The following is a 24,520-nucleotide window of genomic DNA, read 5'->3' as shown; positions in this document are numbered from 1 at the left end:
AGAAAGTGGATCATGAGTTAATTTTGAATAAACTAGATTATTTTTATATTTCCCTTGCTTTATCAGATCTCATCACAAGCATGACTTAGAACAGACACCAAAAGAAAAGTCATTTCAGACTGTAAGGCTGACTTTAAAATTATAACACCTACACAATTGTTTCTCAGGTCATCAGGGAAGCAGAACAAAGCTGAGTTTTAATGAAATCTGGACTCTTTTTCATCACACAGTACAAAATGACAGCCAGCTGTATGCAGTGATGTATAACAAAAAAAACAAAATAACTGTGTGGAATATATTGTTTGCCACTGCATAAAGAACTTAAAAACATTACAGTTACCATTTCTTTAAAATGTGACATTTATGGAATCATAGTGTCACAATATTTTTGTGGCAACTGACTGAGGGGATCTGTCAGTCTTTTCCATCTTATTCAGTCTCAAACAGGTAAAGGCTCTCTTTGAGATATAACTGAGCAGAGCTAATGCAGTTCAACACCTCTTGCAATGTTGTTAGAAGTGTTTCATTTGACTTTGTAATCTTGCAATACTCTTGTGCTTCTTGGAGTACTGAGAACTTAGATGATGTTCCATCAAGACTGTACAAAATGTTTCTAAATGGAGAAAAAAAAATAAAACAGCAGTTGTAACAATATTGAATTATATACATCTATTTCATATGTTTAGACAATAGGGGAGATTTACTAAAATTAAAACTGGTGCACATAGATTCTGGTGCAGATACTGAATGCATAGTACCCATCAGCTTTTAGGTTTTATTGTAAAAACTTGAACAAGCTAAGTAGAAGTTGATTGGTTACTATGCACAACTGTACTAGATTCTGTGTGCACCAGTTTTGTTAAATCTTCCCATAATCATGCCTAATGAATAACATTAGCTTAAAGTGTCACACTAGTGCGAATTGGATGCCAGGAGATTGTGACTGGCTCTCAATGGAGCCGGTTCATATATCTCCAAAGCGGCAGCAGAGCAAATTCCACAGAGGTCCTGTGCACCTTTGGCTCTGTTTCAGGTTCAAATTCAGGCAAAAATTTGGGCCTGAGTCATCCCTGAATCAGAGAACAGGGACGCACCGAATCCCTGCTTTTTGCCGCATCCTTCTGCAATGATGAAGAAGAGATATACTATTTATTTTCTACATTAAAGTTTCTTACCTACCTGTCTGCAGTCTAAAAAGAGCTGTAAAATGTTGGCATCTGCCAAGATGAAGGAACTCGCACTTGCATAGGAGTGACATCAACTTGGCTCACCAATCAAAAAAGATGAACAACTCGAACCCTAAAAAGATGTGAGGGAGTTCCAGAAAACCACAGTGCTGGAGTGGAGGTGAGTATACCTCTGCTTTAAAAATAAGCAGTTTTTCACTTTATTTTGTTTATTTTATAATATAAATCCATCAAGCAGGTTACAGATTAGTATGCCAAATAAATTGGCCATGGATATTGGATGGTACTAGTTTATATGCATTTCTTTTAACATACGCTTGTATAGCAAAGGTTATGTGTATCTCAACCAATGCATGACTATACACTCAGCACGGACACTTACAGTCACATCATCAAAAGTGGTATACAGTATCATTTCAAAAGGAAGATTCCACCTAGGTGACTGATAGCCCCCTCCCTTGAACTCATATTAGCTGTAAACATATGGATAATTGCACTATACTGAAACAAATGATTAGTTGTATTCTAGTAAACAAATTCATTTATTATAATTAATGTAAATATGTACATTATTTGTTAATTCAAAACCATATAACAAAGCAGATTCTTTATATTAATAACTAGCCTGCCATTCTGCAAAAGTTCCCTAGAAGTCTCACTGTTTATTTAGGGAGTTTGGCATAATCTGGCACCATTCACTGTGTCAAAGTTTTCAAAAAGGTCTCCCAAAACCACCAGAAAGCTGCATAAGGACTACCGACAGGCAAAGATGGCCTACAATGCATCATGTGCAGGACTTTTCTCTCAAGCTTTCAATCTAAGCATCCTTCCAAGGGCTTAGAATGGAGAGCCTTTCCTATGATGAGAGATAGTAATACAATACGTATAGCACCATAAATGAAAGAATAATATGTTATAGGGGCAACTCACCAGAACAGTAATTTTATATAAAATAACATACTATCTGTTTTCAGCCAGGTCATTCTTTTGGCTGTTCAGCTGATCTGACACATAATAAGTGAGAATAGGGTTTTAATTTTTTTTTAGCAACTGATAACTACTAGGTTTCTACTTTTTTGTATAGCAATTGATGTCTATAAATTGAAATAAAATGCAAAATGTGATTTCTACTGCAACACAATAGATACTTAGTTAAACATTAGCACAAACTGTTATTACAACAAAATGTTATTTACAAAATCTGTCATAAGAAAATATTTTAAATATCTATATATAACTATAACCTCTTATTTTAAGAAGGAAGTTAGCATGATGATTAGAGTTGAGCAGACACCTGGATGTTCGTGTTCGGCGGGTTCGGCCGAACTTGAAAAAAAAGTCCGGGTCCGTGTCCCCGGACACCGAACCCAATTGAAGTCAATGGGGACCCGAACTTTCAGGCACTAAAATGGCTCTAAAAAACCAACGGAAAAGGCTAGAGTGCAAATGGCAGCAAAATGTAGCTAAGAGCATGGCAAGTGCTCTTAAAAAAAAATTCCCCTTTAAATTTGTAATTTTTAAATAGCAGATTAGAACAGCAATCTGTAGTAAAATATAGCTGATTGCTGCACACAACAGACTGATAAAAAGATATTTGTTTCTCTCTCCTCCTTCTCCTCCTCAGTGGGCTCAAGTGAGGGCAAAAAGATTGTTCACTGCACCACCCCCCACACAGCAAAATCGATGTAGATTGCTAACGGACGATTGTTCTGTCCTGTGTCTCCTAATCTCTCCCTGCCTAATCTCTCCAGCCTGTCCCTAAAATGCTCAAATATCTTTTCCTGCCTACACTCCGACCTGTCCCTGCATTCTTTTCAGCACAATGTAGTTTTACCCTGTCTGTCCCTAATCAGCAGCAGCCAGCACCGTTCTGTGTGCTCTCTCCCTACACTACAGCAGACTGACGCACCGCGCTGTGTCTCTCGAGCTTATAAAGACCTGGGTCACATGCTTCAGCTGGTCAATCACAGCTACTAATACATTAGTAGGCATGGCTGTGAAGGCGCACACCAGTTAAACGCTTGTTGATTGGCTGTTGAAAGCCCGTCATTAAAAGCGCACCATTACATACAAAACAGGAAATAAAATTACCGAACACGGATTTAAACCCGAACATACAGTAAAGTTTTCGGGTCCGTGTCCGGGTAACAAAAATGCATCCGGTACAAATTTCTACTGCCGGTATGGACCCGAATAATACAGTCCGTGTTCGCTCAGCACTAATGATGATATTAAAGGTTATCTAAACCTTAACAATGAATGTTTCTTGTTCAGAACCCTTTGGTCTGGTAAATGCTGTATGTCATTGAAAGTGTTTTGTTTTATTTGTGTAAAAATTGTAAAAGTGTAAAAATATTGTTTGATCAGAAATCTTTTTAATTGAATTTTTAACTTTAATTGATACCAACCCCTCTATAATATGTAGGTGGGTTGTAGGTTCGTATACTGTATATCCGTTCAAGGTGGGGGGGGGGCACCTCTATTTATAGAGACTGTATGATACAGTGGATACATGTTTTTTGCCAGTTGGCAAATATGCTAGGCCAATAGAATATCTACTATTAAAATATATTTTCCATCACTCATTAATTCCATTTAAGCTCATATGCATGGATGTCTAGCTCTTTCAATTTAAGCACAATGCTGTTGCATGTGTTTGAAAGGATAATGCAGCATTGACAATAACACATCATTTACCTTCAATTTAAACATATTTCAGCAGGATATGCTGCATCTGAAGAAATGCAATGCAGTGCAAAGCAGGTCAAATGCAGCCTCTGAATTGTCATCTACACTACTCCATTGAAGTCAATAAGAATCTATTGACCTGTGTATGATTTGTGTTTCAAATGCATATTACATGTAGGAAAACAATGCCCATCCACATGAGCCCTTAATTACTCATATCTAGCTGAAATTGCTGACCTTTGTCTGAAAATGCTAGCTACCTGGCTATTCCTGACTTTGATACTTTTGGGTGGGGGATGAACTTCAAAGGCAGGGCTGGAACTCCTTATGAGCAATGCATTCCTTTAAAAACCTCAACCTCAGCAAATATTATGCCAACATTTTTCTGTTATATTATTGCTCAAATGAACAAATACTCCAATGCATTTATACTTCTTCAAAACAGATCATTTATACTAATAATTCATAATTAATTTAATAAATTTAAATTTTACTGCAAGATAAATCTTTTTTAGAAAACTGGAATAATGAACCTCAAAAGTTTACCACTGCAAGTATTGAAATGCTAGTTGTTTATATATATATATATATATATTTTTTTTTTCATTGCACTGTACTTACACAAGAACAAACTTCATTCTTGTCTCAATAAACTTGTCTTTGTCAATTGGCATTGCCATTTCTGTCAAATCCAATATCCATCTCCTTACTAATGAGATATGTGGGAGTTCAGATGAAGAGTGATGATGCTTTTCTGCTTATAGCTATATGCTGACAACATATTTGTCTAAAGTCTACATATTACTCATTAATTTGTTAGGCTATCTTGCTTTCACTGCCAGAACAAAGGATTTATACATACTAAATGCTTTAAACATTATACAATTTGTGTTTTCTTAGGATTACAGCATTAGGAAAAAAAGTCTACATGTATTTATAATAGACAGAATGGGGTAACCCTTAGAATACAAAATAATAAAAAAAGAAAAATCCTATTAACCACTTAAGCCCCGGAGGATTTGGCTGCTCAAAGACCAGGGCCTATTTTGCGATTCGGCACTGCGTAAATTTAACGGACTATTGTGCGGTCGTAGAATGCTGTACCCAAATGAAATTGACATCCTTTGTTTCCCGCAAACAGAGCTTTCTTTTGGTGGTATTTGATCACCTGTGCGATTTTTACTTTTTGCGCTATAAACAAAAAAAGAGCGACAATTTTGAAAAAATAACAATATTTTTCACATTTTTTATATGAAATTCTCAAAAAAAATGTAAAAATCAAAATTTTCTAACATTTTAGGCCAATTCGTTTTCTGCTACATATTAAACACATACAAAAAATCGCAATAAGCGGATTTTGATTGGTTTGCGCAAAAGTTATTGCGTTTGCTAACTACAGGAAAGATTATCATTTTTATTGTTTTTTTTTTTTAACTAGTAATGGCGGCGATCTGCGACTTTTTTTGCGGGACTGCGACATTACGGCAGACAGATCGGACCCCTGGCTGACATTTTTGACACTTTTGGGGGTACCAGTGAAATTATTACAGTAATCATTGCTATAAATATGCACTGTTACTGTAAAAATGACATTGGCAGGGAAGGGGTTAACTTTATTAGTGATCAAGGGGTTAAGTGTGTCCCTAGGGGCGTGATTCTAACTGTCAAGGGGCATGGCTTGTGATGTAACCACATTGACATATGATCCTACATAGCAGGATCGTATAGTCTCTGCAGTTACACCAGGGAGAATGACAGGCGGCTTTGTTTACATTAGCCGCCTGCCTTTCTCCCTCTGCAGCAGGAGATTGCGAGTGACTGGCGGACATCGGAACCATCGGTCAATCGCATGGGGATGTCAGGGAACGAGCGGGGCGGGGCCTCCAGCGGCGCGCGCTCGCCCCCTATTGGCTCGTGGGTGAGTGACGTACCGGTACGTCACTTTGCCCAGGAGGGGTTGACATTTTTAATGCCAATACCGATATTTTGGTCATCGGATATCGGTATCGGCCGATATTTTCGGAGATGTAACATATTTTTATTTTTATTTTTTTCCTAGGTACTCCTTGTGGAGGGATCTGGGGGTCTAAAAGACCCCAAACCCCTCCTCAGCACTAAAAAGCATTCAAAATGCAAAGTTTGGCTGTTTTGAATGCTGTCAGTTTTTTTAATGTGGCGCCGAGTACCCGGAAGTGATGTCATGACATAATTTCCAGGTTTTTTACATGGAGACCTGATCAGAGCCGAATGTGGCTTTGATCGCGTCTTTGGCGGCCGTGCAGGTAGGATGCCCAGGTGTACCGGTGGGACGGGAGACCCAGGCGAGCGGCTTCTCAGCTGCATCGGTTGTCATTACAAGACAGCCAACCGTCGGCTATGGACGCCGATACCGGGGTGATGCCTCTAGCTTCAGGCATCACTCCGGTACAAGCACTTTCCCGAAATATCGGCATTCGGCAATATTGGTAACCTCAGGGGCGCCGATTCCGATATATCGGAGAAAGTGCATATCGGCCCTAGATAGATCGGTGGTGCCGATAATCGGTCGATCCCTAGTATTTACTGTATGTATTCTTAGAAACATTTCTTGTATCAGTAGAACATTTTCTATTTTTTTGTATAAAACTCTCTCAGCCTGTGCCTGTACAATTCCATGAAAAGAAGGTTAGAAACAGAAAAGTAACAGCAGAAAAAAGACATAGTCCATCAAGTCTGCCCATTTTTTGAGTATAGATCTATGGTTGTCCCAAGCATGTTTGAATCTATTTACTCTTGGCTTGCTCACTACCTCTGTTGTAAGTTTATTCTAAGCATTACTATTTTAACTGCTTGAAACTCATGAACAGTATAAAAACATTAAAAAGGGGAATGCTGAAAGAGCAGTACATCAGCAAAACACACTTAGTACAACTTATAATTATTCATATGAAATGTCTGATTAGACATAAATGTAATATTCTTCTATGTATATATGACATTCAACTTAACATAGGTCTTTGAAAAAATGATTTGTTTAACTTGCTTCTTTTATACAGAGTGAGTAGATTTCCATAATAAAAAAAATGCTATTAACTGATGAGTAAAAGTATTCATTCGAATTGCTTAGTTTAGAGGCTAGAGGCTATTTTGGGTGAAACTGTCACAAATTAGGAGTAGTAGCATACATATGGAATGGCATTGCATATAATATTAAAATGTTTAATTGTATAATATAACAGAAAATATTTATTTCTTTTTAGGTACCAGTGTAGTAAATATGGTTAAATCTGTCTTGATGATACTGTATGTCATTGCTTGCCTTTAGGATGCCTGTGGCTGTTATCTAGTCAAGCTGAAAATAAATGGGTTCCTTGCAAGGAATCACTGGGTACATAATACAAACTATAGTTGATTACCAAGATATAAAAATACATGTTGAGAGTATACAGTGAGCAAGCCACACATATATATATATTTATATATATATATATATATATATATATATATATATATATATATATATATATATATATATATATATATATATATTTATATTATATATATATACACATATATTTTTTTTTTAAGTGCAATTTTAGTTATAATATTATCATAACAATATTTTCTAGCTGTAAATGCGGTATGTATGCATCAAAATAAGACAATAAACATAATAAACATAGATGATAACTAGGAATTTAATCTGATGTCTTAGATATATATATATATATATTTATATATATATATATATATATATATATATATATATATATAATTGTAATAAATTATAGAATTTTATAATCTGTTCAATTTCTCCTCAACAGGTTGAAAGTAGGGTCCTTGAAATGCATCTATCATTAGTCCATATACAAGTTAGGAACTACTATTCAGAATGTTTTGTAGTAGGAATCATCTCTTTCCAGATTAGAAGTCTCTAGAGCTCTACACCTAAAATATATTAATATTTTAAAAAATTACTCCTGCCTACCTTACATTGCCCTTGGCATTCTTGTCCTCATTAGAAGGCTTAGAAAAAAACCCACACAATATTGTAAGAAAAGAGAAAATCTCACTGATCATGTTTATCTGTTAGACCTTTTACCAATGGTTTTAGATTAATCATTTATTTTTGTCTGCACCTTCCCAGATAATGTGTTTCTGGAAACCATAAACCAGTTGTGTTAGTCAAAATGTATTTATTTTTTAATATACTTTTTGAAACTGTAAGTCTGTTTTATGTAAATTAGATATTTCCTGGAGGGTTTTCCACACTGATGAACATTCAGAGCTTTAACTTGGGTGAAGATTAGTTTAGCAAACTTAACCTAGGTGAGAAAAAACCTTTGCTCAGTCTCTCTCATAGGATCTGCATTACAAAGTACATATATGCCGCCAAAAAAGTTCTTGGTAGCTTTGTTCATCATTTGACTGAATTTAAAAATCCAAGACTGAATTTTATTAAACGTAGAACAAATAATATATATTTATGAAGTGTAACACTGTTGCAGCAGCAAACCTTTACTGTAAGCTATTTTCACTAGAGCAGCTGCAGCTGTTTAATTACCATTGTCAGGTGGTAGGTCTACACATTCCTGGATAAGTAAAAGTGTGCTAAATATAGAAATATAGCAAGAATATGACAGATCTCCGGGGGCCTTACTTGTGAAAATGAATCTAGCAGTGCTGTATATTTCATATAAGAAAGGATCTGTCTACCTGTTCAGTTTGTTACTACTGTATTGATTTAACTTCCTTTTAAAATATCCTAAATTAATTAAGAAATTCCAGTTTCAGAAGGCATTTGTCTTTGCTGAGTATATATAGCTCTTGCTTTACAAAAATGTAAAATTCTTAGTTAATAGCATGCATTTAGTTAATAGCAATCTATTTACCAGCTTGAATAATAATATGTGGCAAGATGTTACCACTACATGGTAACTGTTTAGCAAGTTTAATGACAAAACAGCAAAAATGTACTTAATATGTAATACTTTAAATTAGTTCTACTTTCATGTTTACAATTCCCTATATACATGTCTTAACCTAGTTTTATTGAACACAAATTTACAAAATAAGACTCAGTCTGTTCTTAGGTGATAAAGTAAAGCTCAAGATAAAAAAATGGCATTAAGCAAATGGCATCAGTTGTGCTGTAGTAATATCTCTACCTGCACAATGTTCGTACTTGTTATCATGTTTAGGCAAGAGTTAGGTCTATATCCTGTATCATAATATATCCTCTGCAAGTACAATATTCAGTTTTGTGATAATGTGAGTTATATGTTAACTTCAGGTGAAAAAACAAACAAAAACACTTTATTGTTCATCTTCTTAAGCTCGATTCACACCTAAGCTATCTTGAACTGTACAATGCAATGAACTACTACTGGAAAACATCATCAAGCATTAGGGCATTAAACTGTATTTTTATAAAGAAAATTTACTAGCTGCACATTTTCTAATCCTAGTTGCTGTATTTATGAAAAGCAGAAAATGTGCATTCATCAAAAATGGAAAGGCTGGAATGCAAGGCATGTGTACTCATATTTTTACAAGTGTGTGTGAGGCATTGCCTTCAACATTGAGATGGGGTAGGGCTTTGAAAGGGGTTCTCCTAAAAAGCATTAACCATCCTAAACCACTGGACTGAATGCTAAAAGGCTTCAGATTTTTGGCATGCCTGAATCTCAAAAGGGATGATGGCATGGGACTAGCTCATTAGCCACCTAACAGCCCCCCTACAGGGCATATAGCTATACTTCTCTGGGGAACTGGGACCACTTTAGATAGCTCAGATAAAAACGTTTGGTGTTATAACAGATAAAAACTTTTGGTGTTATAAACATCTTAGCCTCTCCTGCTGAGGACATACATGTGTAAGCACATCACACCACATCACAAATAAAGCTTAGATCCAAAGGATTGGTGGGGATTTTATTTTGAAACACATTGGATGTCCCCAACTTCCGAAACCATCAACTGTCTATATATGGTGGTGGGATGCGACAGCAAGTAGCTGGGGACTACCACTTTTTGCACTTCGGATGTGCTACATGTTGTTTATGGTTTATATTTTCCCTGGGCATTGTGGACATAGTATGTACTATATTTGAAGCTATACAATCCAGAATGTTTTTTTTTAATATTTTTAACTGCTAAAGGCAATAATAAAGAATAAATTACCTTTCAAAGTTTAATGTTATTAAATATCCCTTGTTATAGAAATAGGGAATGTCAGGTTCTCTTTACAGAGAGATCTGGGGTCTATAAGTCCCCAGATCTCTCTTTTATGCTGAAAAGCATGAGATTAAAAAAAAAAAAAATCACTCTCAAACTTCCCAGCAAAAAAAAAAAAATGCAGTGTTTACATCTACCTGCACCGGAAGTGTTGTGACGATGTCGCTTCCAGCCTCTGAGGGTCATAGAGATCTATGGTACACTGCTGCCGGATTCAATCTCCGGCTCCCCCATCACATGGGTAAGACCGGAAAAGCACCAGAAGGCAGCAGGAGGGGGGGGGGGGTTGTAAAAGCAATCAAGTGGCTAATTGAGATAAAATATAATTGTGCGCCACCCTTATGAAAACCAAACTGTGATAAATTAAATACCAGCTGCTGCTACCACCTGAATGTGTTCCCACATATAAAATAAATAAAATGAATGGATGTGGTAGCACTGTTAAAGAAGAAAGAATTATTATATAAAAAATATGCAGTGTAAAAAACATACATTAAATACCATAAACTTGTTGTGCCAAATAAGGTAAATATACTAAAGTGCGATGTGATACAGAGACACCAGCTCTGATTACATACGTTGCAAAGTGAAAAAACAAATAAAAAAATTAATGAATGTGATAGCACTGCTAAACAATTAGTATATAAAAAAAGCAGTGTAAAAAGCATACTTTATGTACCATACATAAAATGTTGTGTCAAATAAGGTAAACATCTAATAAAGTGCAATGTAGTGCAGAGACACCGTCTCTAATTAAATAATGTGCAAACAAAGCGGATAAGTCCAAAGTAAAAAATATATAACCACTCAGAAAGTGCAAATGTGCAATATATAAAGTCAGAAAAAGTCTCTATAAGAAAAGCAGCCAGTGGGTCATTCCATGTGTATCCACTCCTTGAATAATGTGCTGCTAGCAGTGGCGTCCGGTCAAAAGGGGGCGCAGGGGCGCCGCCCCCCCCAATCATCTTAAAAAAAAATAAATAAATAAAAAAATTACCATTTAAAGCCCTATGGGGTGCCTCAAGAGGACATCGATCACCAGGCAGAACACCTGCTGTCTGCTAATGGGGAGGAGGACAGAGCACAATGGAGGGCCTACCTCCGTCCTGTCTGCTGGGGGGGAGGACAGAGCATGGAGGGCCTACCTCGGACCGTCCTGTCTGCTGGGGGGAGGACAGAGCATGGAGGGCCTACCTCCTGTCTGCTGGGGGGGGGGGCTGAGCATGGGGGGCTACCTCCGTCCTGTCTGCTGGGGAGGCCGAGCATGGAGGGCCTACCTCGGATCATCCTGTCTGCTGGGGGGAGGACAGAGCATGGAGGGCCTACCTCCTGTCTGCTGGGGGGGGGGGCATAAGTTCTGTCCCCCCCAGCAGACAGAAGGTAGCCCCCTATGCTCTGTCCTCCCCCCCAGCAGACAGGAGGTAGCCCCCATGCTCTGTTCTCCCCCCCAGCAGACAGGAGGTAGCCCCCATGCTCTGTTCTCCCCCCCAGCAGACAGGAGGTAGCCCCCCATGCTCTATCCTCCCCCCACATGATGGTCACTGTACATTGAATAGGGACATGCTGGTCACTGTGCATTGAATGGGGGACATGCTGGTCACTGTGCATTGATAGGGGACATGCTGGTCACTGTGCATTGATGGGGGACATGCTGGACACTGTGCATTGATGGGGGACATGCTGGTCACTGTGCATTGATGGGGGACATGCTGGTCACTGTGCATTGATGGGGGATATGCTGGTCACTGTGTATTGATGGGGGACATGCTGGTCACTGTGCATTGATGGGGGACATGCTGGTCACTGTGCATTGAATGGGGAAATGCTGGTCACTGTGCATTGATGGGGGACATGCTGGTCACTGTGCATTGATGGGGGACATGCTGGTCACTGTGCATTGATGGGGGACATGCTGGTCACTGTGCATAGATGGGGGACATGCTGGTCACTGTGCATTGATGGGGGACATGCTGGTCACTGTGCATTGATGGGGGACATGCTGGTCACTGTGCATTGAATGGGGAAATGCTGGTCACTGTGCATTGATGGGGGACATGCTGGTCACTGTGCATTGATGGGGGACATGCTGGTCACTGTGCATTGATGGGGGACATGCTGGTCACTGTGCATAGATGGGGGACATGCTGGTCACTGTGCATTGATGGGGGACATGCTGGTCACTGTGCATTGATGGGGGACATGCTGGTCACTGTGCATTGATGGGGGACATGCTGGTCACTGTGCATTGATGGGGGACATGCTGGACACTGTGCATTGATGGGGGACATGCTGGTCACTGTGCATTGAATGGGGACACGCTGGTCACTGTGCATTGATGGGGGACATGCTGGACACTGTGCATTGATGGGGGACATGCTGGTCACTGTGCATTGATGGGGGACATGCTGGACACTGTGCATTGATGGGGGACATGCTGGACACTGTGCATTTATGGGGGACATGCTGGACACTGTGCATTGATGGGGGACATGCTGGTCACTGTGCATTGATGGGGGACATGCTGGACACTGTGCATTGATGGGGGACATGCTGGTCACTGTGCATTGATGGGGGACATGCTGGTCACTGTGCATTGATGGGGGATATGCTGGTCACTGTGTATTGATGGGGGACATGCTGGTCACTGTGCATTGATGGGGGACATGCTGGTCACTGTGCATTGAATGGGGAAATGCTGGTCACTGTGCATTGATGGGGGACATGCTGGTCACTGTGCATTGATGGGGGACATGCTGGTCACTGTCCATAGATGGGGGACATGCTGGTCACTGTGCATTGATGGGGGACATGCTGGTCACTGTGCATTGATGGGGGACATGCTGGTCACTGTGCATTGATGGGGGACATGCTGGTCACTGTGCATTGATGGGGGACATGCTGGACACTGTGCATTGATGGGGGACATGCTGGTCACTGTGCATTGAATGGGGACACGCTGGTCACTGTGCATTGATGGGGGACATGCTGGGCACTGTGCATTGATGGGGGACATGCTGGTCACTGTGCATTGATGGGGGACATGCTGGACACTGTGCATTGATGGGGGACATGCTGGACACTGTGCATTGATGGGGGACATGCTGGACACTGTGCATTGATGGGGGACATGCTGGTCACTGTGCATTGATGGGGAACATGCTGGTCACTGTGCATTGATGGGGGACATGCTGGTCACTGTGCATTGATGGGGGACATGCTGGTCACTGTGCATTGATGGGGGACATGCTGGTCACTGTGCATTGAATGAAGACACGCTGGTCAATCTTGAACCAACCTAATGATTGTTTGTTAAGTCACGCAATTTTTTATAGCGTTTTTTGCCGCAAAGCAATGCCTATTACATTTTTTTGTTTGCGCCCCCCAAAAAGTTTGAGCACCAGCTGCCACTGGCTTCTAGTGTCTACTCACCTCTATAAATAACCCACTAGGGGTCTCAAGCAGTTAGAAGGCATATAGATGAATGCTGTCCATTCAATAGGTCACTCCACTATACTCGGTGTTAGTCCAAAAAGGTTAGCACATATGAAAAAAAGAAGACAATCTCCAATAATGCAGTATCGATAAATTCAGGAGGCATAAACCCAGATCCCAACTTCAAATATTAAACTCACATTTATTAAAATAAAAACAGCTTTAACAATCACAACTCCAAAGAGGTTACGTCAAAAACCATCAAACCTGCCCACCGCTTGGTACCTCTACGTGTTACGCTATATCCATCATGGCTTCAACTGGAGGAAGAAAAAAAGAAAACCTAAACTGCCACTGTGATGGATTTTGGATTGCAGGGAATTGCCTGCTGACAAAAAAAGATATCTGGATTATTCCTGTAGCTGCAGGCATCATTCAGATATCTCCAATATCTGATATTCTTTAATTCCCCAACATCATATGATGTCAGCCCAGGAGAAGTGGTTAAAATCCCAAAAAAAGAGGACTTTTCAGTGTGGTTAAAATAACAGGAATGGGGGCAACCACATGCCCAGTCATATGAACTTTTTTTTTTTCAGTCAAATACATGACTGCTGCCCTTTTACAATATTCTGAATTTATCCCTTTGTAAAAAATAGAATGTAATATTTTTATCTAACATTTTGCGTTGTGAATTTACACTTTTTGGCACAGCAAAAAAACCCACTCTTTTTTCCTGTTTTGTGTTCAATTTTTAAAACCAACTTCCGGTTCCGGCGCCCATGTAGAAGGCAGCGCGGGACATCGGCTCCAGGGCACATCGGCTTAATATCCTGCAATCTTGCCCATCCGCACCCGATTTTGCTGCCATCTGCCTCACAGTGCCTCAGGGACCCGGCCGCTATGGACCGTTTTCTCCATCACGGCGGCGTGCCGCCGACGGCACAAATCAAGACCGCGGCTTCAAATGCGGCCTACTCCGAGGAGGACATGGCGGACGCCGCCCCCCCTCAGGCGCCACAAACGCAGCCTCCTCAACATACAACGACCTTACCCGAGGCTCAGATCACCTCCTTGGCTCAGGCTGTGGCCACCCTGCTGTCTCCCACGATTAAAGATGCGGTGGACAAAGCCATATCTGAGGGGATCACCCAGATAAAGAGGGAGATAGGAGAACATGCTCATCGGCTGACAGAGGTAGTACATAGGATGTCTGACCTGGAAGATGAGCTCCAGGGATCCTTTGCGATGTACCAGCAGGCCAGACAGACACAGAGGTACCTTCTAGATAAAGTGGACGATTTGGAGAACAGATCTAGGAGAAATAACCAAATCATAGGCCTGCCAGAGACTTATGGAGCGGAGACTCTGTGTGAGCTAGCATCTGTGCGCCTTCCTGCGGCTCTGGGGATCCAAACGCCATGCTCTGTGGAACGCTCACATCGCCTGGGGGCCCCTTCCAATGACAGACGCACCCCGCGATCTATTATTGTGCGGTACCTGAATTATATGGACCAGCAGAATATTCTGAAATCGTTCCGCAACTCTAAAGCCTTACAAGTCGACGGCCATAAGCTGCTGATATTTGCAGATTACTCCCAGGAGGTTTCCTGCCGCAGGAAGGCCTTCCAACCGATTTGCCAGGCTTTATTCCACAAATCTATAAAGTTTACACTGGCGTACCCAGCTATCCTTCGACTAGCGAACCTCTCCGGAGAGCAGAAGTCCTTCTCGGTGCCTGACGAAGCCTATCACTTTCTGCAACGCCATTACAACCTCACCCTGGACCCTCCGTCTACACCATCACCCCAACGCCCCCAGGGGGCCAGGGGACAGCAGAGTCCCAGAAAGGATCCCGCGAAGAAACAGCGAGTATCTTACCGCAATAGACCACGCTGACGAACTACCTAACGCCGGCCTGTTGATTACCATCTATGCCTCAACGGACCCCGTTCTGTGCATATCCTGTGCTTCCCGATGACAATACCCTAAACTTGGTATTTGGTAACTATAAGCATATGTTATGGTTGTATACAACTGTCATTCTCTTTATTCGGTTTATGGTTCTACTAGTTTGATCCATTGTCCATGCATTATGATTGTTATGGCTGCTTAACCCCTTAGGGGTTTCCTTATTGCTTATGTTTGAGATTTACCCGTGTTAACGCGCCGGCTCGACCCGCCTGCGTGGGTCATGCTGCGCACGCGGGCCGACGCCATTATGTGGCCTTCCCTCTCCAGTGCTGTGCGACCCGGTATCATGGTCGGGGAATTCCCACGGTTGTCTTACGCAGCATCCCTCACATACCACACGTTGACCATCAGTGGCGGGGGCATACAGCACTGGACCTGGTAACGCTGTCCGATGCGTGAGCGCATTTACACGAGGAAAAAAGTGAAGTTCTACACGTATATCTCGTGTTCCCTAATGGTTTACCCTATGGCCCCTGTTGGGCCTACTTTATTACCCTTACTCATTCCCTTGGCATCTACCTATTGCTATTATCCGTTGACCACCCTTTTTGGCCAGGCAGGCATCCCATCATGAGGCATATCACCGGGGGTAATCTCACCAATGATTCTTAACCATCTCGAGTTATCACTCTCGTGGGACCCTCCATGAGTGTCATATCTTGGAATGTTAAGGGACTTAGATCACCTAACAAGAGTATGGCAGTTCTCAGACACTTGAAACGTTTGAAAGCTGACGTTGCGATTTTACAGGAAACACACTTGGAAGCGAAGGACTTCCATCGTATGCGCAAATTATGGGTGGGGCAGGTTTATGGTTCTCCGGCAGTGAAGGGTAAGGCAGGTGTCCTAATACTTGTCCATAAAAATTTACAGGTTACCCTCAAAAACACGGTATCTGACACAGACGGACGCATAGCGGCAATACACTTAGAAACGGCACAACGGGAATGGGCAATAGCGGGAGTCTACGCTCCAAACACGCCCTCGCCGTCCTTCTTCCAGTCGTTGACCCGGACATTGGCACCTTTCCTCCATCTTCCGCTTTTAGTAGCGGGAGACTTCAACCAGCTTATGAATCCGGCGGAGGACAGGTCCCTCGCTGCAAAGACACTCCAGAACCCTAATTCACGTCACTCCTCTATGCTACGGGAAGTTGCGGATAGCGTACATCTCACCGATGTGTGGCGACTACACAACCCTGAAGGCAGAGAATACTCATTTTACTCTCACCCCCACCAGACGCTCTCCAGAATCGATTACATTCTGGCGAATCCTAATATACTCGCTTTTGTGACATCTCCCCTCATACACGACATAGCGATATCCGATCACGCTCCAGTCTCAGTAGGCATCACCATTTATAACTCCACTCCTGCTGAGAAATGTTGGCGATTTCCCTCCTACCTCTCTAAGGACCCAGGAGTATCCTCCCTCATCAAAGTGGCCTGGACAGAATTCCTCACACAAAACGATTCTCCCTCGATATCACCCACCCTTCTTTGGAAAACAGGGAAGGCAGTGCTAAGAGGTCGTCTTATATCTTATGCTGCGGCATATAAGAAGACACTCTCCAAAACCTTTGAGGTGGCCAGCTCATCACTGAGAGCGGCCCAGGCTGCACTTCACAGCCGCAACTCCCCTGAAAACATAGACCGTTGGCGGTCTGCAAAGGCAGTCTTTGATGAGTGGGCTGAGAAGAGGGAACAGCTGTACAGATCCCATCAGGAATGGAAGTTTCATTGTTATGGAAACAAGCCGGGAAAGCTCTTGGCATCTCTATGCCGAGGCCCCTTTACCCCTACTCAGGTGTCAGCCCTCAGGGACACTGACGGCCAACTAGTAACCGACCCAAAAGATATCAACAGGGTATTTGCTCAATTCTACCAAAACTTATACAGTCATGAACCTATGGACGAGACTACGGCCTCGGAGTGGCTCTCCAGGGTCGGCCTCCCGACTCTAACACCGGACCAACTATCTCAGCTAAATGCCCCTCTGACTTTGGAAGAATTGACCAAATCTATCAAATCACTGACACCGGGGAAATCGCCTGGCCCTGACGGATACACGCCAGACTTTTACAAATTAGCAATGGACTCGGTAGCACCGACGCTGCTATCTGTCTTTAACCACATACTGGACGGCCACCCCTACCTCCCCACGGGTAGTCAAGCGCACATCAAATTGATATACAAAAAAGGTAAGGACCCACTAGAACCAGGCTCTTATAGGCCAATTTCACTACTAAATGTAGATTCCAAATTGTTATCCAAATTGATGGCGGACAGGTTGGCCTCCATAATGCCTACCCTTGTTCACCCCTCACAGGCGGGGTTCACGAAGGGAAGATCAGCGACGTCCAACATTAGAAAAGTACTTCTTGCATTGGAAATGGCTAAATCAGACCCGGGCGCAGACACTGCGATCATAACCCTTGATGCCGAAAAGGCATTTGATAGCGTCAATATCCAATGGTTGGATCGTGTGCTTCTCCAACTGGGCTTTTCCGGTAAATTTCTCCACCTAATCCGCATGATGTACGCGTCCCCGGCTGCACAAGTGGTGATAGCGGGACATATGCCCCCGTCTTTCCGCCTTTTCAAAGGGACGAGGCAAGGGTGCCCGCTTTCCCCACTTCTGTTCAACTTGGCGCTGGAACCGCTGTCCAGACCCCTTCTGACACACCCAGATCTGCATGGCATTGGGGTGGGCACCGATGAGCTTCGTATTGCAATGTTCGCTGACGACGTCCTTATATTCACATCAGCGCCGGGCCTAGATATACCCACAATACAATCCATATTCGCGGAATACCGTCTGTGCTCGGGTCTGCGCATCAATTTTGCCAAGAGCGAAATCCTACCCCTTAACACGACACGCACCCCGTCGTGGGCAAACTCTTCGTCGCTCCGTATAGCAACGCCACACATAACTTACCTTGGGGTTAAAATAGGCCGATTCCCATCCTCAATCTACAACCTAAATTTTACGCCGGTACTAGATAAAATGATAGCTGAAATGAAAACATGGGCCAATTTACCATTGTCCTTCTTCGAAAGATGTCACCTTTACAAAATGACCACCTTCCCAAAATTATTGTATCCACTGCAAACCATTCCCCTGCTCTTGAAACATACGGATGTCACTAGACTACATAAAGCGCTCTCCACCTTCCTATGGAAGGGGAAGAGGCCACGCATCTCACTCATCAAACTACACCTGCCAAAAAGGGAGGGGGGAGTGGATCTTCCCAACACCAGAATGTACAACATAGTGTGCCTCTTGAGGGGATGTCTAGATTGGCTCAGCCAGGAATCACGTTATACCAACTGGTCGCTGGAGACGCAGATGGCGGCCCCTTGTGATCTAATAGCGCTGCTGCACTGTGGGCTGGGGGACATCCCGCAGCCCCTTCGCAATAATATCTTGATAAGAGACATGGTGGCGGCATGGCGTGAAGTGCGGAAGAAGCTGGGGACTCCCCAGCGGCTGTCAAGGTACCTACCCATACACCACCACCCCGGGTTCCCACAGGCGCAGCAGCACTCTATTTATGAAATATGGTCTTCAAAGGGGATCAGGCGGTTCTCCCAATTATTCGATGTGAATTCGGGCAGACCGTTGGCTTTCGCCAACTTTGCGGAAGCCTGCGGCCTTCCCCATGGTCATTACCTCTACTTTAGGCAATGTATAAGTTATGTTTCTAGCCTGTGTCATGCCCCCTCACAACGTTTTTGCTCAACCCTTTTGGACACATGGATACAACAGGGTAAGCACAGGATATCACAGCTGTACAAGCCTCTAAATCAGGAACTCTTAAAGGGGACCTCGGCTACCATGGCCAAATCTTGGAACAAAGCTCTACACTCCCCTGATGCGCATAGGAAGATCATACAAGGCTACACCATTACCCGTAGGTATGTTGCCAACAAATTCTGGAGGGAGCAACAATTTAAAATTCTGCATGGAGCATATCTCCCGCACATGCGATGGTCTCCGGACGTTGCCCACCACTTCTGTACTCTCTGCAAGGAACGTTTCCCTTCCCTTCTGCACAAGTTATGATCATGCACCCACATAGCATCTTTTTGGGATAAAGTTATTAGATATGTTGCTAAACTGACAGGGGTACTACTCCCCCACGATATATACCCTCTACTTTTCAACTGCTTGAACAAGGACTCCATCTCTTTATCTCCACCCAATTGGAAGCTTTTATCCTTGCACAAACCCTGGATAGTGACCTGCCGAATGTCGGCCCGTAGGCTGATACTCCGCCACTGGCTTTCGGACTCTGCCCCAACTGTCTCAGAACTGTCCACTGCCATGTCTTCACTGAGAACCACAGAATCGGTGGGCCTCTCCATCGACCCACGCCTGTCTCGCACAAAGTTTGACAGCAAATGGAACTGTGTATCCTCCTCCTGCCCTACGAGAGCTGAGGGCCACTCAGCTCCCGTCCTTACTTGATCTAAGATCCCACCGCTACTGACTCAGTGGACTACAATGCACCGGTGAAACACACTCGCCCCAGCTGAGTTCCTCCAATCTAATCTGTATATGATTCAACCTCTTTTTACTGCCTCACTGTATGTTTAAGATCGTTTGGGTAACAGCGGGCTCTTCTAGGCTCTCATGACTGGGCTGCTCGACTTCGGTAGACGGCCCAGTCCCAGACAACTGGCAATCACGGATATGTTCCCATATAAATACTCGTTGTGATGCCAATTACGTACCCTCCCTCCCCACCCCCTCTCCTCCCTCCCCTCCACTCCCCATGTCTTTCCTTGTCGCCATGAGATACACCGTACGGTTTTCTGTCTTCCTCTCCCCCCCCCTCCACCTTGAGTTAAAACTAAAACTAAAACAATCTTGGCCTTGCGGAAAATTGTCCTTGCGATTCTACCCAAGAAATTCTTTGCGACCCACAAGGGCGCTTAGCAGAGCGCGTTGTCACCAGTGTTATGCTGTTTGAAATACTTTTTGATCCACTGCTCACAGTTTTGTTCTATGTAATGCTTTGAATTTCAATAAAATATTGTTTAAAAAACAAAAAAAAACAAATGCAGCTTAGTGGAAAAATGCACAGAACACCTTTAAAACAAAAATATAAATCAAACATAAAGTGCAAATAGTGTAAATCTAAAACATAAACAGTGACTTGTGAATAGAGTCCAACCTTAAAAACGTCTATATAAGGAATCCTTAATGAATAAAAATGTATAATTAAAAAAAGGAAAAACAACAATTGCAACTTTTTTTTCATATTTTACTGCTGTGAAAACAATCCCTAGAAATAGTGTATCCTCTGTTCTCCAAATGAAGACAAAACACTACTGGGAAAGTTCACCTTCCACCAGGTGTCTACTAGAATAGCCCACCAGAAATATAAAACTCTAAGCATATTCAGCAAAATAAAGTATTTAAATGACTTGCCCTTTCCCAAGCCAGACTTCCGAAAATGTCTCTTCAGATATTACTCTTCAATGGCCAATGTTCTCCACATCAAGAAAAGATAGTGGGGGGTTCCTTTTATCTTTTCTTGATTCCGAGAACATTGGCCTTTGAAGAGTAATATGGGAACCAACATATTTGTGGCTAGCTTGAGAAAGGACAAGTTATTTGGGACTTTATAATGCTTGGAGTAACATATTTCTCAAGAGTTATAGGGCACGCACTGGGTGGAAGGTGGATTTTCACACAGTGGTGTTTTAATTTTGGAAAACAAAGGCTGGCCATACATTAGTCGTTTTCTTTTGTTCAACCCACTGATTGAGGGAACATTTTCCAACAGGCTAGTTGTACACATGTCGATTGATCGGTGTGTGTATAACCAGCCTGCCAGTACATGGGTTGAAATTCAGCTGGCCCCTGCTGAACCGATCAAATTCCGAACCATGTATGACCGCCTAAAGTCTTAGATCTTCTTCATTCAACCTAGAACTCCAAAAGTGTTATCTGTACTCTAATATAATACTTGACATTAGACCAAAGATGTGAATAATAGTAATATTGATTTAACTCTAAGCGTAGGCTTGGAGTCCCCTGTAATGATAGAGAATAGGCACCACTAGAAACATTTAGATGCTGCCAGAATTTTGTAAGCTGAATTATTGATTTACATTTTTGGAAACCTGTGCAAATGCTTTCCATTTCACCATAAGCCACAGAGTTTTTTCTCTATTTTCCAGAAATTTACATGCACAAAAATGCAGAAACAATGCATCAACACAATAACATACAATACCTCAACATAACATATATACTTATCCATATTAAAAATGACTTCATTGTTTAGTGAAAATTATGAATAGAATACAGTGATAAAAGACTGTAAAGCATGCTGCATGTGTGCCCACTCTGCTCAAAGATTATTGGAAATCAGTGGGAGCCCTACTGTGTCTGTACAAGAAAATAGACTAATGCCTGATATGAACTGACCGACCAGTTAATTTGCTAGACTATTACCAAATTTTAATACAAGTAAAATGTGAAAAATTATAAAATGTATGTACTGTGTATATATTCTGTACATTGTTACCTTTCTTATGTTCTCATCATATTGGCAGTTGAAGAAAACAAAATCCTCTTTAAGGCAATGTCATTATGTGCTAGTATGCATGGCATACTAGCACATTATAAGAGACATACCTCAAAACGAAGCCTTCCAGTGCCATAATGGAACCACCGAGGGGGCTTCCATCTTCCCCCGGTCCTCCTTCCGGGTTTGTGGCCTCCAACTATATAGTGGCCGGGGGCACGATAACGTTTATGCATTGGCTCTAAAGGTCCGGCACTGTATGCCCCGGTGATGTGACCGGCTGCATGTGCTTTGAATATTTCCTAAACAGTGCAAGTTTAGGAGATATTCACAGTACCTACAGGTAAGACCTAATATAGGCTTACCTATATGTATAAATAGTATAACAGAGTGTACTATCACTTTAAGACTTATTATTTGGTTCATGCTGCTCCAGCTGTTAACTCCAAATTGCCATATGTAACTGAACACAAATATACATGTTGCCTTCTGGACAGTCTGGCAATAAGTTCCCTCTGCACAGAAACTTTCTAAATGCCACTGTTACAAAAATAACTAATGATGCCAATGAAGCTTTTTAGGCTGCTCCAAAGGAGAAAGAGCATGTATCAGTCACTAATGTAAAACACCAGAGACCATTTTCTCTAACCTATAAGCTTACATGTATCTAAGTAATTTCCACTCCTTTGGGCAGCTCTCCTCTACCTACCTTTTCTGAAGAAAGAAAGAAAGAAAGAAAGAAAGAAAGAAAGAAAGAAAGAAAGAAAGAAAGAAAGAAAGAAAGAAAGAAAGAAAGAAAGAAAGAAAGAAAGAAAGAAAGAAAGAAAGAAAGAAAGAAAGAAAGAAAGAAAGAAAAAGAAAGATCTCTCTAGAATGACAAAAAAGAAAAAGAAAATGAGGTTTGAATAATTCCCTAAGGAAAAAAAAATTCTTAAAAATAAACATAAGCAAATGAGGTTTGAATAGTTCCCCAATCTACCAGAGGTGTTTTAGCTTTGGATGTATTTTAAACATATCATAGTGTATCATTTCCATGATACAAGAAAACAAGGGAAATACTCCAACATAGCGTTACAAAGGAAACTATCACATTTTTTTCTGAGCCAATTACCATGATGGTAGCATTAGCAAACAGGAAATTGCTTACTAGTTCAAACATAACTATTTATGGAAATATATACTGTACATTTGGGGAATAGGGATTAAACGTTTTGACTTTAAAAATAGTAACAGTAAACAGCAGACAATTTGACTACACTTTGGGAAAGTAGGATAGATGACGAGGAACATGTGATCAAGGCCCTTCTCTGGTTACGTTATTATAACATCTATAGACATACTATAAGACTATCATTAGTCTAAATGGTTTATACATGTTTTTACCCAATATTCATATAACTACCAAGAGTCACACATTTTTATAACTAAATTCACTCGAAAACATTTTCTGGGTGAAGTTTGTTTAAGTCCAGGGTGAAAACATTTATTAACTCTTTTACTGCCAGGCCTGTATGACATACATGCTTACAGCACTGCCTGCAGCTGGCCAGGTCCATACACCGTAAGGCCCTCATTTCTCCCTCTCCTACATGCTCCGGGTTACTTCAATGACCATGAACTTATAGCAGAATTTTTCAGCAGACTCTGCTGAACAATTCTATAAATTGTAATCCGCTGATCAGAGTTATTAACCTAAAATGTGATTGCCTCTTCAATGCTGCCGCTTCCCTGCCCCCCCCTCTCCAATTCACGCCCACTTTCTATCATCTAAAACTGCCCCATTCTCCTTTCCTTTCCCTTTCATCCCCCTTCTTGCCCCCAGCACTGATCCCCCCCACCCAATCCGACCCCCGAAAACTGGATTCCTGCAGCTAGCTTTAGAACTTGGCATCCCTCCTCTGCCACTCCCACCGGCTTCAGGTGCTGCAGAGGCTTAGTTTAGAGTGAATCACAGCATGTCCCCCCCATCAGTCTGATCCCCCCCCCGTACCAGCCCCTGCACTCCTGATCCATCCCTACTCCGAGCGGTATCCCTCCTTTCCCTTCCGGCTGCCTGCAGCTGCTAACCGACACTATGTCCGTCAAGCTGTCAGCCTGAAAGTTGGGGGTGGGGTGCGGGTGAAGCTGGGACTTGGGGGGGGGGGGGCTTGGTAAACATGTGTTTACCAGCCCCCTCCCTGTAGTACTATGGATATAGGCAGCAGTCACAACCGATCGCTCCCATGTCAACTGACAGCTGAGGGTTTACTATGTGTCAGACTGTCAGTTTATGAATGAATGAGGAGTCTCTACACCGATTGCTTATTCATTCATGTAAAGTGCTGCAGAGAAAGGGACTTTATAAAGTGCCTTTCTCTGTCTCAAAAAAAAAAAACTTATGGGGGTCTGTTTTGACCCCTGATATCTCACCAAAGACCCCTGCCCCCACCCCCCCCCCAAAAAAAAAAAAAAAAAAAAAAAATATATATATATATATATATAT

General features: G+C 42.1%; 1 protein-coding gene across 1 annotated transcript in view; it reads right to left on the bottom strand.

Annotated features, from left to right (window-relative positions):
* Positions 1 to 327: 327 nt before the first annotated feature.
* NAALADL2 (N-acetylated alpha-linked acidic dipeptidase like 2) overlaps positions 328 to 24,520 on the bottom strand; it is a 1,571,070-nt gene continuing 1,546,877 nt past the window's right edge. The window contains exon 14 of the mRNA XM_082249039.1: positions 328 to 613. Within this exon, the coding sequence (XP_082105165.1) occupies positions 430 to 613 (184 nt within the window). The 3' untranslated portion in view covers positions 328 to 429. The remainder of the gene's footprint in view (positions 614 to 24,520) is intronic.

This window comes from Pelophylax lessonae (assembly GCF_965119305.1).
Source record: "Pelophylax lessonae genome assembly, chromosome: 3".
Classification (NCBI taxonomy): Eukaryota; Metazoa; Chordata; class Amphibia; order Anura; family Ranidae; genus Pelophylax; species Pelophylax lessonae.
This window is presented reverse-complemented; position numbering and strand designations above follow the sequence as displayed.